The sequence below is a fragment of the Alligator sinensis genome, unplaced genomic scaffold, assembly GCF_000455745.1.
Source record: "Alligator sinensis unplaced genomic scaffold, ASM45574v1 scaffold1450_1, whole genome shotgun sequence".
NCBI lineage: Eukaryota > Metazoa > Chordata > Crocodylia > Alligatoridae > Alligator > Alligator sinensis.
The window spans coordinates 325,394-338,428 of record NW_005842873.1 but is presented as its reverse complement, the minus strand read 5'-3'; the positions used below and the strand labels follow the sequence as shown (position 1 = coordinate 338,428).

At 60.5% G+C, this 13,035-nt stretch overlaps 1 protein-coding gene across 1 annotated transcript in view; it reads right to left on the bottom strand.

Annotated features, from left to right (window-relative positions):
- Window positions 1-26: 26 nt before the first annotated feature.
- The window catches only part of LOC102384893, a 25,655-nt gene continuing 12,646 nt past the window's right edge, over window positions 27-13,035 (bottom strand). The window contains exons 19-32 of the mRNA XM_025191927.1: window positions 10,975-11,071; window positions 10,617-10,661; window positions 9,506-9,693; window positions 6,193-6,302; window positions 5,656-5,725; window positions 5,190-5,267; window positions 4,785-4,925; window positions 4,263-4,411; window positions 3,587-3,764; window positions 3,251-3,292; window positions 1,716-1,821; window positions 790-1,029; window positions 229-356; window positions 27-146 (exon numbers count right to left, since the gene is read on the bottom strand). Coding sequence (XP_025047712.1) covers window positions 27-146; window positions 229-356; window positions 790-1,029; window positions 1,716-1,821; window positions 3,251-3,292; window positions 3,587-3,764; window positions 4,263-4,411; window positions 4,785-4,925; window positions 5,190-5,267; window positions 5,656-5,725; window positions 6,193-6,302; window positions 9,506-9,693; window positions 10,617-10,661; window positions 10,975-11,071 — 1,692 coding nt within the window. The remainder of the gene's footprint in view (window positions 147-228; window positions 357-789; window positions 1,030-1,715; window positions 1,822-3,250; window positions 3,293-3,586; window positions 3,765-4,262; window positions 4,412-4,784; window positions 4,926-5,189; window positions 5,268-5,655; window positions 5,726-6,192; window positions 6,303-9,505; window positions 9,694-10,616; window positions 10,662-10,974; window positions 11,072-13,035) is intronic.

Genomic DNA, 13,035 nt, shown 5'->3' with positions numbered 1-13,035 from the left:
TGCAGACGCTCCAGCCGCAGCGGATGTCAGTCCAGCCGTCGAGGCTTCTCGCCCTGCCCTCTGCCGGCGCGCGCGGTCTGGGCGGACCAGATCTCCCCCGCGCACGCAGAGATGCCGAGCCTCCGGCCGGCGGCCAGAGCATAAACCTTTCGGAGCCCGGGGCTGGGCACCACCAGCTCGTGGAAACTGCGCAAAGCGGAGCGGGCCCATCCTTCGGTCATATGTTACGTAATCAGCATGAACACATAGACGAGCAAGGCAGAACTTACCCAGACTGCGGAGAATTTTGTTCATCCCGCTTGGTTCAGTCTCGGGAATGGCCTCCAAATACTCAAAGGCACGGACCTCAAACAGGCCTACGAAAGAAAGACGACCACTGAGCCGCACGTAGGGCAGCGCACAAAAGACCGGAGCAGGCCACGTCCTCAGTCGCTAGAAGATTTTAGGAGCCTACTTTAGCCCTGCTCTGCACGAGCAATCTCCTGCTCCCGGCACGGGATGGCAAAAACAAATCCTGCCATCGAGGGAGACATTTTTGCTCAGCCAGATCACTTTTAATTGGATTAGTAGAAACTTTAAAAAAGCTGTCAGCTTCTCATATTAGAGCGGCCAAGACACAGAGCACTACATGGATCCCGACTACGAGCCGGTTCCCCTCAGGCTCATCGGAACAGACGTCTGAAAGGATTTAGAATCCAACAAAACGATCCTTTCCGAGTCCTCCGATGCAAACATTGCTCTCGTCTTTTGTACAAGTGGCCCCTGCGCCAGCAAAAAGACGGGCCTTACCTTTGACCCCGCTCTTGCGGAGCTCCCGGTCCTGGATGAACCCTGCAAACATCTGTGTCTCCATGAACAGGTCCAGGAAGTGGCGCACGTTGCGCGAGGTATGGGACTTCCGGAACGGCTCTCGCTGGAATACCCGCTCCCCCTTCTCCGTGACGTTCATGTGCAGGGAGTAATGCCCGACGATCTCCACAAAGAACCACACAAAGGCTTCAGACACGAGGGAGGCCAGAGTTGCATCGCCTATGGGGAGAGGGAAACCAGTGTCACCACTTCCCGTTGCCTGCATGGCTGGGCAGTCTTTCCTACCTCCACAAAGCCCTGCACAGCAGCAGCAGACCGCTTGTCTGAAGAGGACTGGGTTCACCCACCATCACGTGCTGCTGTGATCGACCCCGATCTCGCCATGTTGCCAGCGTGCTAGCAGGGGAAGGGTGCTCCAAGACCACTGCTATGGGTTGTAATGTACAGGAATTGCAAGAGACTTACAAACCAATACCTGAACTTGAGTGACTGACTCTTCTTTGAGCACAGACCTGAGAATACCCTTCCGGACTCGCTGTCTTTTACAATCCTTTTTTGGATAAGCCAATATAAAAGCCATTTGACCCACACAACCTCCTAGTCTGAAGTACTATCCCACTTCTCTATTAAACAGGGAGAAGCCCATCTCTGTTTTGTGCAATTACTCAAAAGAACTGCCCCCAGAACCGGTGCTGTTACACATGGCTGCAGCACACCTTGGTATATTGAGCATCTGATCACAAGTAAAGGAGCAGGGATTAGGGTTTTGCGCTAAAGCAAAAAGCTATGCTCTAATGCACAGTCGTCAGCCATTGCCACCATTTATGCCTGTTCAGTCTCTCTCTTCTGAGCTGTAGCAAATCTCTCCGGCTCCATAAGGCAGCAACATTTTGTCTTGCAATTACCTTGTATGTCATTCTGCTCTTGGTATAAAATTTCACTTCTCTCCTCCAAAATCTGGGTAAGCGCAGCCTGGAGTTTGGGAGGTAGGATTTCATCCTCATCCGATACCTAACCAAACAAATGGTGGTTACAGCATGTCTACATAAGATCTTACAGGCAGACTTCTCACAAGGAGTGGTGAAAGGCATGCTGGTGACGTGCCTGAATGATCAGAGCAGTTACTCTATGAAATGGAGCCCACGTGTGGGGACAGCACATGTGTCATGTGGCCACAGAAATGAAGTGACAAGCAAAGGCAGCTACATTCAGATTCCTACACTCACAAAGTCAGTACTAAGTGAGATTTGTGCTGTCTCCTATGCCCATTATGTAGTCCCAGAAGAGAGAAATCTAGCAGGAAGGAAAACCGAAATGACAAGGTGTTGGTGAAAGATCGATCCTTTAATACCTGTGCCTACCTGCTTTCATGTATCGGCTGCAATGCAAGATAGAAAAGTGAGGCAAAGGGAAAAGACTTCTTAACTGGGAAAAGTAATAAGGTTGTACGTGAACCATGACAGAGACCACATTGCAGAAAGGGCGTTTATAAAGTGTAGCATTGGAGACGACTGAAGCCTGAAGAAAAATGGGCAACAGCTTTGTGATCCAAGTGGGATTGGGATCAGGAACTCCTGGGCGCTTGGCCCCATTCTTTCACTTGGAAAGTCATCCACATCTCCCTGGTTCCAATTCCACTTCAGCTAAACGGCGATACAGGCCCACTTCCCGGGCCGCTGGAATGCGTAGCGTGACGCTCGGGAAGCGGGTGTTTGATAAGCGTTATTACTGGAAAGCAAACCAGTCTGCAATACTGAATCATCCAGCGTTCTAAAATTAACAACGAGCTCCGCGAATGCACTGGAATGATTAGATCCAAATAATGCTGCTTCATTTCTGCTCAGGAGATGGCTACGGGTGCCAAACAACAATGCCATAATGTGTTTATAGCAAGTTGTCTGCCAATTACAGAGCATTGTCAGTACAAGGAGAACATCTGAGAGTAGCATAAATTACTAAGTGGGCACTGACTTTTGCTTACTCACTCGTTCGTGGAAAAATTGGGCAGAAACCTCAAGTACATGCACAGGGCACAAAGGTGGCCAAATATAAGCAGAGAAATTACGTGGACCGAGTTGTCAGAGCACCACTCTCAGCTAGCCCGAACAGGAGGGCAGTGATGCCAGGGGGACACGGAAGCCCAATGTCCCCATTCTGCGCAGCAAGCACTTACAGGCACTTGGGCCAACCTGGAACTAGAGCCAAGGAAGCAGAAGCACCTGGGCTGAGGGGCCCTGCATCCCACGCAGACCAGCTCCAGCTCCCGAGCAGAGGGTCAGAGGGAAGGTGCAGACAGGACCTGGGGCTGTGCAGACTGAGGTCAGCTCAGGCTAGTATGTGGTTTGGTGTCCTACACGTTATCTGGCAAAGCCCAACGGGGTAACCCTTTGCTCCGCTTGCTGGGCAGCCCGCAGTGATCTCACAGACCGGTGCCACTCACCTCTTGCAGAAACTTGTCAGCACAAAGGTCAACGATCAGTACCTGGGGAAAGGAGTTCACATTAAGCATAGTCAGGCCAAGATTCTCTCTGCACCACAGCATGCCCGAGCACCGGCCGAGTCCCAGACCCACTGCAGGGTTTCTCTCGTACAAAGCAAGTTGAAGCGATGTAACTGCCAGCAGGCTGGACACTGACAGGTGGCTGGAAAGTCACAGACTTGCTCTGAAGTGTCTTGTGAGCTTATCTTACAGCTCTTCTGTTGTCAGGCCAACAGCTTTGTCTTGTCAACAGAGGAGCCATCCCACCCCAGCCCTTGCATTGCCTCCACGTCTCACCTCCTCTATGGGCAGATCCTGAAGCTGTGGTAGGGAGCAGGAGAGAATGCCGATGAGGAACGGGGTGGGAGAGCAGACAATGTCAATCATGGGAGCTGGGAGGACAGGGATGTAGGTGTGCTGCCAGGTGAAGGGGTAAAGCATTGCAACCACAGCGTGCCCGCATTTAGACAAAGTGCTAAAGGGAGAGAAAACAAGTGACAAGCTGTCAGCCCACTGGTCAGGTGCCAGCTGCAAATGGACACACATGCTCCGTACTCAGGGTACGTGCAGTTCCCGCAGCAAACCGAGCAGGAATCCCCGGATCTGCAGCTCTCCTGCCTCGGTCTCACAACCCACTCCTCAAGAGGAGCACGCTGCTGCTGAAGGAAATGCTCCCTTGTTTCATTCTGTTTTGATCCCAGGTCCGCATAGCTTTTAGCATGTTTGCACTTCAAACACAGTTCAATTCTCACGTGGAGAATACTTAAAACTACCCTCTGGGTCTTTCCACACACACGTAGTCTGCAGACCTCAGAGTCGCACAGGTGGCCTCAGGCGGCCTGTATGTGGTTCAGGGCAGCCACTTTGAACACACAACTGCTTTAGAAAGACTCAAGCCTGAGTCTGTACAGAAAAAGGACTGAGAAAACAGACATCCCTCAGAGATGGAGGCGACATCCGATTCGGTTTTCACCTTAGATTGTCTGCAACAAAGATCACTCTCCTTTCCAGCAGGAGAGAGGCGCAGACGCGAATGAGGTGACAAACGCTGAGGCACTGGAACAGGCACTCAAAGTCGACATGTTCGAGCCGGGAATCCAGCGGGCGACACAGTTCAATAACCTGGGGGCAGAGCGAAGAGAAGCGGGGTTGGGCAGCGAGGTTGCAGCACAGGGACAGGCCGGGGGACTTGGGGACTGGTGTGGCGCAGCCTCTTCTGAGCATCGAGAAGCAGCGGGGGCTCCCCTCCCCTCTGGAGAACAGCTGGGGCAGGGGCAGGGGCAGGGCACCGCACCGGTTCTTCCCTTCCCTATGTGAGCTAGAGCCATTTCCGTTGGCGTTCCTCTTCTGGTGGTAGGCTGCTACCCAAGCAAATCCTACAGCGACTGTGCCACTGTTCCCAGGCCGCCTCAGCCCCGCAGCACAGCTGGCCTCTGTCCCTCTGCCCGGCTCACGAGAGCAGGAGCTTGCACGGGCAGCCAGGCTCCGTCATTACCTCGTTTCCTGCTCCTGGCAGGAAGCTCTTCACAGCGATAGTGCGTCCGGGAGCAGGGAAAGGCGCCTCCATGACGCTGCGCATGAACGGGTGCACGAGGGCTGGGGATAGCTCTCGCCTCTTCTCCACCTCGTCCAGGATCTGCAGGGAAACAACTACCCATTGCTGTGCTGTGGCTTCGCTGCTGCAGAGCAAGGCAGAGCAGGGCGTGGTGGGCGTCTCTAGGCACACGACCACAACCCCTGGCTGCAGTCAGGGCTCCAGCCCACGCTCACTCTCCTGCCTCGAGCCAGGGCTCCTGCCCGAGGGTCCTCTCAAAGGCAACCACGAGGGACGGCCCCAGCCCGCTCCCATCACAGGCACCAGAGCGACCACGGGGTCGGTATGGGGCGGGTTCCGGCTCACCTTGGAGAAGAGGTTGAAGCAGCCCAGGCGGCTCACCATGCAGTACACCTCGGGGAGTCGCTTCCCTTTCCCTTCCGGCTGCAAGACAACGGGGACACGGAGTCACGCCAGGCGCAGGAGGGAACCCAGTGCTTGCATGCAGGAGATCGACACGTTTGGCCCCTGGGACTGGATCCTGCTCCTCCAGTTCCTCGTGCTGCGGCTCCCCCCCTGCCCACTACGTAGGGGGTGGGGCACCCCAGGAACCCCCAGGGGTGGAGTGCCTCGGGGCGCCGGCAGCACCGTGCCCCCTCTCCCCTGTGTCACAGGAGCAGCGGAGGGGCCGGGAACCCCTGAGGCAGCCCGAGGAGCACAACCCAGAGCAACCCAAGAGGCTGCTGCAGACCCAGGCCGGGCTGGACTGCAAAGCTGCCCATGCCCTGCTGCATCCCGGCCCGGGCAGCAGGCCCAACCGGCAGCCTCTTACCAAGAGCTTCTTGCAGTACCCGAACCAGCGGCTGCCGTCCTCGCCCGTCAGCACGAAGGAGAAGGTTTCGCTGGGGAGCCCAAGGGGAGTCAGTCAGGCACCGCGCAGGTCATGGGGCCAGTGCGGACTTGCAGGCAACGGGGCTGGGTGGGGGCAGATGCGCCGTGCAGCCCGCCACCCCCCCGCAGCCCTGCCACTGCCAGGCAGGGCGCCCAGAAGGGGCCGCACCTTGCACAGGCAGTGGGCCCCCGCTCCTCCACTCTGCCCAGGAGCGAGGGCAGCAGCTGCTGCAGCCTGGAGCAGCACACCCTCACAACGGAGAAGGGCCCCACTGGGACCGCAGGAGGGGGATGAGACGGCATCCGTCTGGGAGAAGAGGGGAGTGCCCCCTTCCTCACTCCCCCACCCCACTTCCTTTGGGCTCCAGGCCTCCCAGGTCTGGGCCAGGACCGTCCCGTCCCACGTGGCCTCAACCCGAGGGCAGGCAAGGGCCCGAGGGAGGACTCAGCCCAGCATCAGCTCACAACACAGCTTTACCTTTTGAGCTCTGAAGCAGGAACCCAGTCCTTGGGATCTGGAAAGCAGAACCCAGGGATGACTTTCAGCCGCTCCTCAGTGTCCTTGGACTGCCGAAAGGGATGTTCAGGCTGAGGAGGGAACACACCAGTTACAGATGCCAGCGAGCTCAGGCATGTGGCTGCAAGACCTTACAGTGGGGAGCGTCTCCTCCCTGCCCCGGTGCTTCAGTGCATCAACCCCGTGCCTGCTGTGAGCCTGCAGAAGACGCTGGTTGCACCCGGCTTCCCTGAGGCTCGAGGCACAGGTCCCCAGGGCATCTCCATGGGCTGCGTCCACGTCTCATGTGCCTGGGACACGCTTCTCATCGCTCAGCTCCCCGAAGAGGCAGCTGCGTTCCTGACCCTGTGCTCCCAAGCACGCAGCAGAGACCTGCCCTGGCTTGCACCTTTAGCAGAGGGTGTGATTTCAAGGTGCTGCCCAGAGTGCCTGGAAATCAGCACAGGGTGTGAGGGCCATTTCAAGCTCACGGGGCTGTCTGTAGCATGAGGACCCACCCCAGGCCTGCACTGGGAAGAAGTCACCACTTGTGTTAACAGACATCCTCTCCGGGGACTAGAGACCTGATCCATCAGCCTACGGGCAGCACATCCCCATGGCCCGTTTTGAAGGGGAGCACTGGGGCATTGCAGCCATGGGGCAAGGAGCGCACAGAGCCTCGGGGCTCAGGCCCCTCCTGTGTGCCCCAGCCCGTTCCCACCAGCCCCCCCGCCACAGGGGCACCTCCGTGCAGGACACGGACTTGCATCCTCTCCCCTCGGGACACACGTTACACGTGCCAAATGGCAGCAAAGCTTATTTCAGCATCACAAGAGGAGACCGCCCCCAGAAAAGGGACCGCAAGGCAGCAGCATTTATTTTCGCCAGACCTCTGTTGCGCAGGGGCTGCGCCGGACCCCAACCCACAGCCCATCGAGGGGCTGACAAGCAGATAACCAGGAAGCCGTGCTATTTTTACTCTGAGGGCAAGTCTGTACTCAGCCCGCCCACGGTATAATCATGGCTCCATAATTACGGTGCAATGTTTCCTGCGGGATCCCGGCACAAACGACCCTCCTGCGTAAATCCCTGTCACACTCAACAGCGGGGCAGAGCGGGAACAGGCAGCGAGAAAAATCACCAGTTCTGCCGGGCTGGCTGGGAGAGCAGGAAAGCAGCCTGGCGGCGGGGCTGGACCCCTTCCCGCCGGGAGGGCAGCAAGCAAGGAAGAGCCTTTCTCCCGCCTCCCACCTGTCGTCACACGGGTCACAGTGGCAAAGCGCACGGTCACGTCGTGGTCTTGTAGCCTTTTAACCTTGAGCATTGGTGCTCCAGGGAGACGTGGTCGTGCACGCTGTGCTGAGGCTGCGCGCTTGCTGGCAGGGACCCTGCCTCGATCTGGAAATCCAGCACCTTTGCACCAGCGCACAACTCCACGGAAAGCCCCTCGCGGCCCCGGGGCCAGGCCCGCGCATGTAAAATGGACGCTGCTTTATGGAAAGGAGACACCCCATCCCAGCAACCGAAGGAGGCTGGACGAGAGCGGCACGGGCTCGCTTCTCAGCAAGGTGCTTCGGGGGAAGCCCGTTGGGGCAAGGTGCAGCAACAGCCGACTGCGCTGTGCCACCCACGGCTGCCCGAGGGCCCCGGCCCCCAGCAACCTGCCTCCAACGGCTTTCTCTTCACACGTCCCGTGCCAACGCCAACCTCGCTGCGCGCGTGAACGGACAAACAGAGCAAAGGCCTCGGTCCAGTGAGCTGGGTCTGGTTTGCAGCCCAAGAGCTGCCACAGGTCACCTCAGCCTTGCTCCCTTCAGCGTGCCCAAACACGGGGGTGAAAGAACGAGAGCCCCTGGGGAAGCCGTGGCGCCCCGTGTGCTCCCCCCTCAGCGGCGCAGAAGGCGGCATGGATGAGGGCTGCCCAGCCTGGGGAAAGCAGGGCTCTGCCACTCTCCTGCCACAGCCCTGTGGCTGCCTCGGCAGCCCAGCACGAGGTGCCACGGCTTGGCAGCGTCTCCGGGAAAACGAGCAGGAGCCTGCCTGGTGCCGACAGAAGCAACGGCTTGCCCACCTCAGCCCGGTGGGATGCAGGAGGCTGGCACAGGCGCCCCGGTTTCCCAGCACAGAGCCGTCTCATCCGTGGAGGAGCACAGCAGCAGTGTTTTCAGCTCAGCCGGCCTCAGAGGCAAACCAAACCCAGCCCCCTCGGGCATGACGAACTCGCAGCAGGGAGCTTGCGCAGCAGAGGAGCCCGTCCACGTGCCTCCCCCACAGCTGGTCCCACCCTCTCCCCTGGCTGCGCCAGCCCGGGGCTGGTCCCCTCGACTCCTTCCTCGGTGGGCTTCTCAGACACGCGGGCGGATGGGATCCGATGCATCACAGCCCCACGGGATTACTGTGCGGCGAGACGCACGGTGTGCCAGGCCACACGGAGCAAGAGTCAGGACGCGGCCTGCCGCAGCACAGACCCAGCCACATCCACGCCGAGCAATGTTTAGGCTGGAAAAGGAGCCTGATAAATTATTGTTTACGGAGCAGCAGCACGAAGGCTGAAGTTAGCTGCAACCTGGGTTCTTCAAGCACTACGCAGCGGCCTTGCTCCCCGCCACACACAACTTAGCAATGACACCAAGCAGCACCAGCCCCAAAGGCGCTCAAGCTCCAGCGCCCGGCGAGGACCAGAGACACTGCACGCACCCACGACAGACAGCCACGGGCCAGCTCCTCTGGACCCGATGCATTTGCTCAAACCACAAGCGGCACGGGTTTGTTCTCTGTCCCTTGGAGGACGGGACACGCATGCACATGCGCCCTCCCCAACTTCCAAAAAGCCACCGAGGAGGCAGAAGGATCCAGCACAGCAGGCTTGAAAGCATCAGGCTGTGGTGGGTCAGGTCAGGGGGCTTCCCGCAGCAAGCCTGAAGTAAGAGGGTCCCCTTTGCAGAGGAAATCTACGGTCCCTCTTTTCCACGGGCCACAGCTGGGGCCAGGAAGGCTCCTGTGCACAGGCCACTGAGCACCTCAGTCTTTCACCTTCCTTCCTCTGTGCCCCACAAGGCAGGGCAGTTTTAGTATCCCCATCCCACAGGTGGGGAAGGGATTCAGCCCATCCAAAACCATAGAGGGTTTATAGCAGTGCTAAGAGCTGAACCCTAGTCTCAACTCCCAGGCCAGCACCAGCCTCTGCACAGAGCCCTGGAGGGGAGCAGCACTGGGAGGGAAAAGATCAGGATCAGCTCACGCGGGCGTAGGGAGCAGGGGATGTGGTGGGTGGAGGCATCTGCGTGGCACCCACCTTGCTGGGGAACTGCTGTATGATCTGCGGCGTGTAGCTCGCCTCGGCCGACTTCTTTTGCAGCGATACCACCACAAAGAGCTCGAACAGCTGCTGCTCCTGGAGCTCAATCAGGTCCCGCTCCAGCGTCTGGTAGTGCGGGTTCCTCTTGGAGGCCACCTGCACCTGCAGCAGGCGCTTGTGCCGACCTGCGGGGCAGGGAGTGCTTAGCGATGCCACGCTGCGGCCAGCTGTCGGGACACGACAGCAGCATGCCAGGTAACGGGCAAGCGGTTCCCTGTCACGGGAAGGGACAGCAGGACTCGGCCCGAGTCTCAGGTCCCTGGGCACAGAACGGACAGGAGCGTTAGCCCTCAACATGCAGCCACCCTCGGGCCCCTTTGCCAGACGCCTTGTTGCAGCCTGGCACCGGGAATACCAAGGACGGCAATCGGTAGCTGTCCGGGGCTCCTCCTACAGCCCCTCCTGGCACAGCGGAGGTGCCCAAGTGCTGACGAGTCTGAGGAGGGGCGGCTGCAAGGGACCGAACCTCACTGGTGCCCGTGCATTGGGAAGGAGGTGTCGGGAACCCTGGCCCACCTCAGGTGCGCCCACGGGGCAACGCTCTGCAGCAAGGGGCCTCGAGGCTGCAGCAGGGGCTGGCTCGTGCAGCACCACAGCAGCCAAGGGAGCTGAGAGCGCCTGGCAGCAAGACCTGCCCTGGGGGCTCCCACTGATGGCCAGGCCCAGCCCGGCTCGCTCACACCCAGACTCGCCTGCTCCAGGTCAGGTCACAGCCTCCCTTCCCCCTAGACACGCGCGCACACACAGACCCCTCAGCCCCAAGGCCTCTCGGGCATCATCCGGAGGGCAGAAACATGTTAATCAATCCAGCGGTGCTGTGGTTATGAGCATGCCCATGCTCAGGGCTGTCGGCTAAGCTTTGCAACTCGGTGCTGGCCCCAGGCACCGGGACGCTTGGACCCGAGCAAGCCGGGCCCTGAGCTCCGGCCCGGGCTGGGGAACGCCCCCACAGCTCTCCAGCGACTCCCCCCTGCCACTGCAAGGCAGAGCGCGCTAGCTGCGCCGCGGGAACAGGTCCGGCTGCGCTGACTCACTCCTGCTCACCCACCTTTTGGCAGATTCTCCGAGTCACTTTCGTTCCCGCTGGTTTCACCTGAAACACACAGTTGCCATCCACGTCAGCAGGGAGGGGGGCTTCACCGCCTTTGCCGGGAGCTGCCCCAGCTCCGTTATGGACCGGGATCCTCCACGTGTACTCGCATAAGGGACTTCCCGGGCTTGGTTTTCAGAGATGAATGCCTGCAGCCCCCGCCCCAGCCCCCGCGAGATACAGGGGCCTGCACAGCTGAGACACGGACGCCTGCGGCACGGTTCGCTCCTTCTCCGAGCAGCAGCGGCTGCAGCGAAAGCCCTCCCCTCTCCCCAGCACACGGGAACCAAGCATGCCCCTGGCAGCGTCTCTGTACCTTTGGATGCAGGCACTTCTTTCCCTGTGCAAGGCTGCAGCTTCACCCTCTTCTTCCCGCGTTTGGAATCAAAGATCTCCTGTATCTTTACCACAAGCTGGAAGCCAAAGCAGCAGCAATGAGCACAGGCCACGTGTCACGTGAATCTGGGAGACAGCAGAGGCCGGGAGGTCTCGCGCAGATGCAGGTGTGGGCAGGAAACACTGCCCCCAAACCCGGCATGAGGGGACCAGTCCCAGTGCCACCGACAGTGCCCAGCACCTGGGTCCGTCAGGGTCTTTACAGCAATGCACCCAAGGGCACTGCACGGCCCAGCTCAGGCACAGGAACTCAGTGCGCTCCGGCGGCCAAGGGGGAGAGGGCCAGGCTGCAAGGGAGGTCTGACGTTAGGAGCTAAAGCAGCTGCTGCGGGACGCCCCTTGGCAAGGCCAGGCAGCGCAGGGCCCAGCGCGGCGTGGCCGACTCCCCTGAACGGGACGCAGCGCTCTGGCCACAGGGGCAGGAGGGTATTTCCAAGGCACCAGGTCACAGGCTGCCGGCCGCGAGCTGGGTGAAGTCCTGGCCAGGAGGGGTACTGAGGTGCATGGATTCGGGGCAGAAAACCCCGCGGGGACTGAGCAAGTGCCTGCCGCAGGGGCCGGGCACGAGTGGAGGGGACCCGGCAGCGCTCTTGCCCCCAGGGCAGTGCTCCACGGTCTTGCGGCTGCCCAAACCACACCAATTGCGGGAAATGGGTGCCAGATACATGAAGGGGGTGCGGCCCAGCCAGGGGCAGGGCTGAGGTGCGCCTCCTCTCTGCGTGCCGCAGCCTGCAGGCTCCTTGCTGGGGAGAGGGCGGACAGCAGGGAGCAAGTCAAGTTCCCGCTTGCCCCAGCTGCAGAACCTGGTGCTTGCTCCCAGGGAAGGCACCGGGCGAGGCCAGCGCTGTCCCCACAGATAGCGCGCAGACAGATAGACAGCTGCAGACACAACCTGCCCAGCGGCTCTGGGCCGATCCCCACGCACAGGGCGCAAGGCCCCAGCTCCCCACACTTCCCCCTCCGTCCTGATTTTCTGGAGCGGGGACAGGCCTGGCAGCCCCTTGCTCCCCTCCTGCCACCCACCCGCACCGGGAGGGCTGCGGCCACGGCTTGGCTCGCAGCACGGGCTCTCTGCAGCACAGGGACAGATGCTGGGCGCCAGCAAGGGGGCTTGTCCGGCTTGAGAGGCTCCCCTTCGGGGCTGAAAACCTTCCCCTGCCTCGAGCCTCTCCAGCAAACCTAGCCGAGCCCTCGGAGCACGGAGAGAACAACGCGCGCTTCCTGCACGCAAATTGCTCCCAGATTTCTGGACCGGGCTGGGGCGCGGGGGCTGGCTGTCCTCTCTCTGCAGGAAGGAGGATGCTCTCAATCGTGGCACTCGCGGGGTTGTGACCCTCCTCCCCCACCCCCTCCTGGGCGTGTGTAACGCACACAAACCCATTCAACGCCAGGACAGCTCAGCCCTGCTCCCGCTCCCCCACACAGCCCACAAACATCCGTGGTTTGTGGAGCAGGAAGTGGAGCTGGAAGGCGAGTGACCCCAGCCAGGAGCAGAGCAGTGCTGCCCTCAGCCCACCGCAGCAGCTGCTGCCGCCCCCCCACCGCGGCGGGGGCAGGGGCTTGACGGGGCTCTTGGGAGCCTTCCCCCAGCCCCAGCAGGAGGTGACGGCAAGGCAGAAGCCAGCGCCTTCCCGATCGCCTGACCTCAGAGGCATGAAGCACCCTTAGTCACGGCGGCAGGGAGTGGCAGAGGCCAGCACAAGAACTGTATCAGCACGCTATCGAACGGGCCTGTTCCTGAGGAAGTGCTCAGCAGCTGCAGCCACCAGACAGCCACGCGAGCACCGCACGGATCCCGCATCCGGCCCCTGAACTAGCGCTCCCCCAGCTGAGCCCTCGCCAGGCTGGGCTGAGGGCAGCGCTCGGCAGCCCCAGTGGAACCGACCGGCTGCGCTGCTGCCCCCTGCTCTCCCCCGCGCCCAGCCTCTGCCCGCGGGCATGGTGCCCACCACAGGCTGCGACCGGGGGGCGGTGCTCGGGC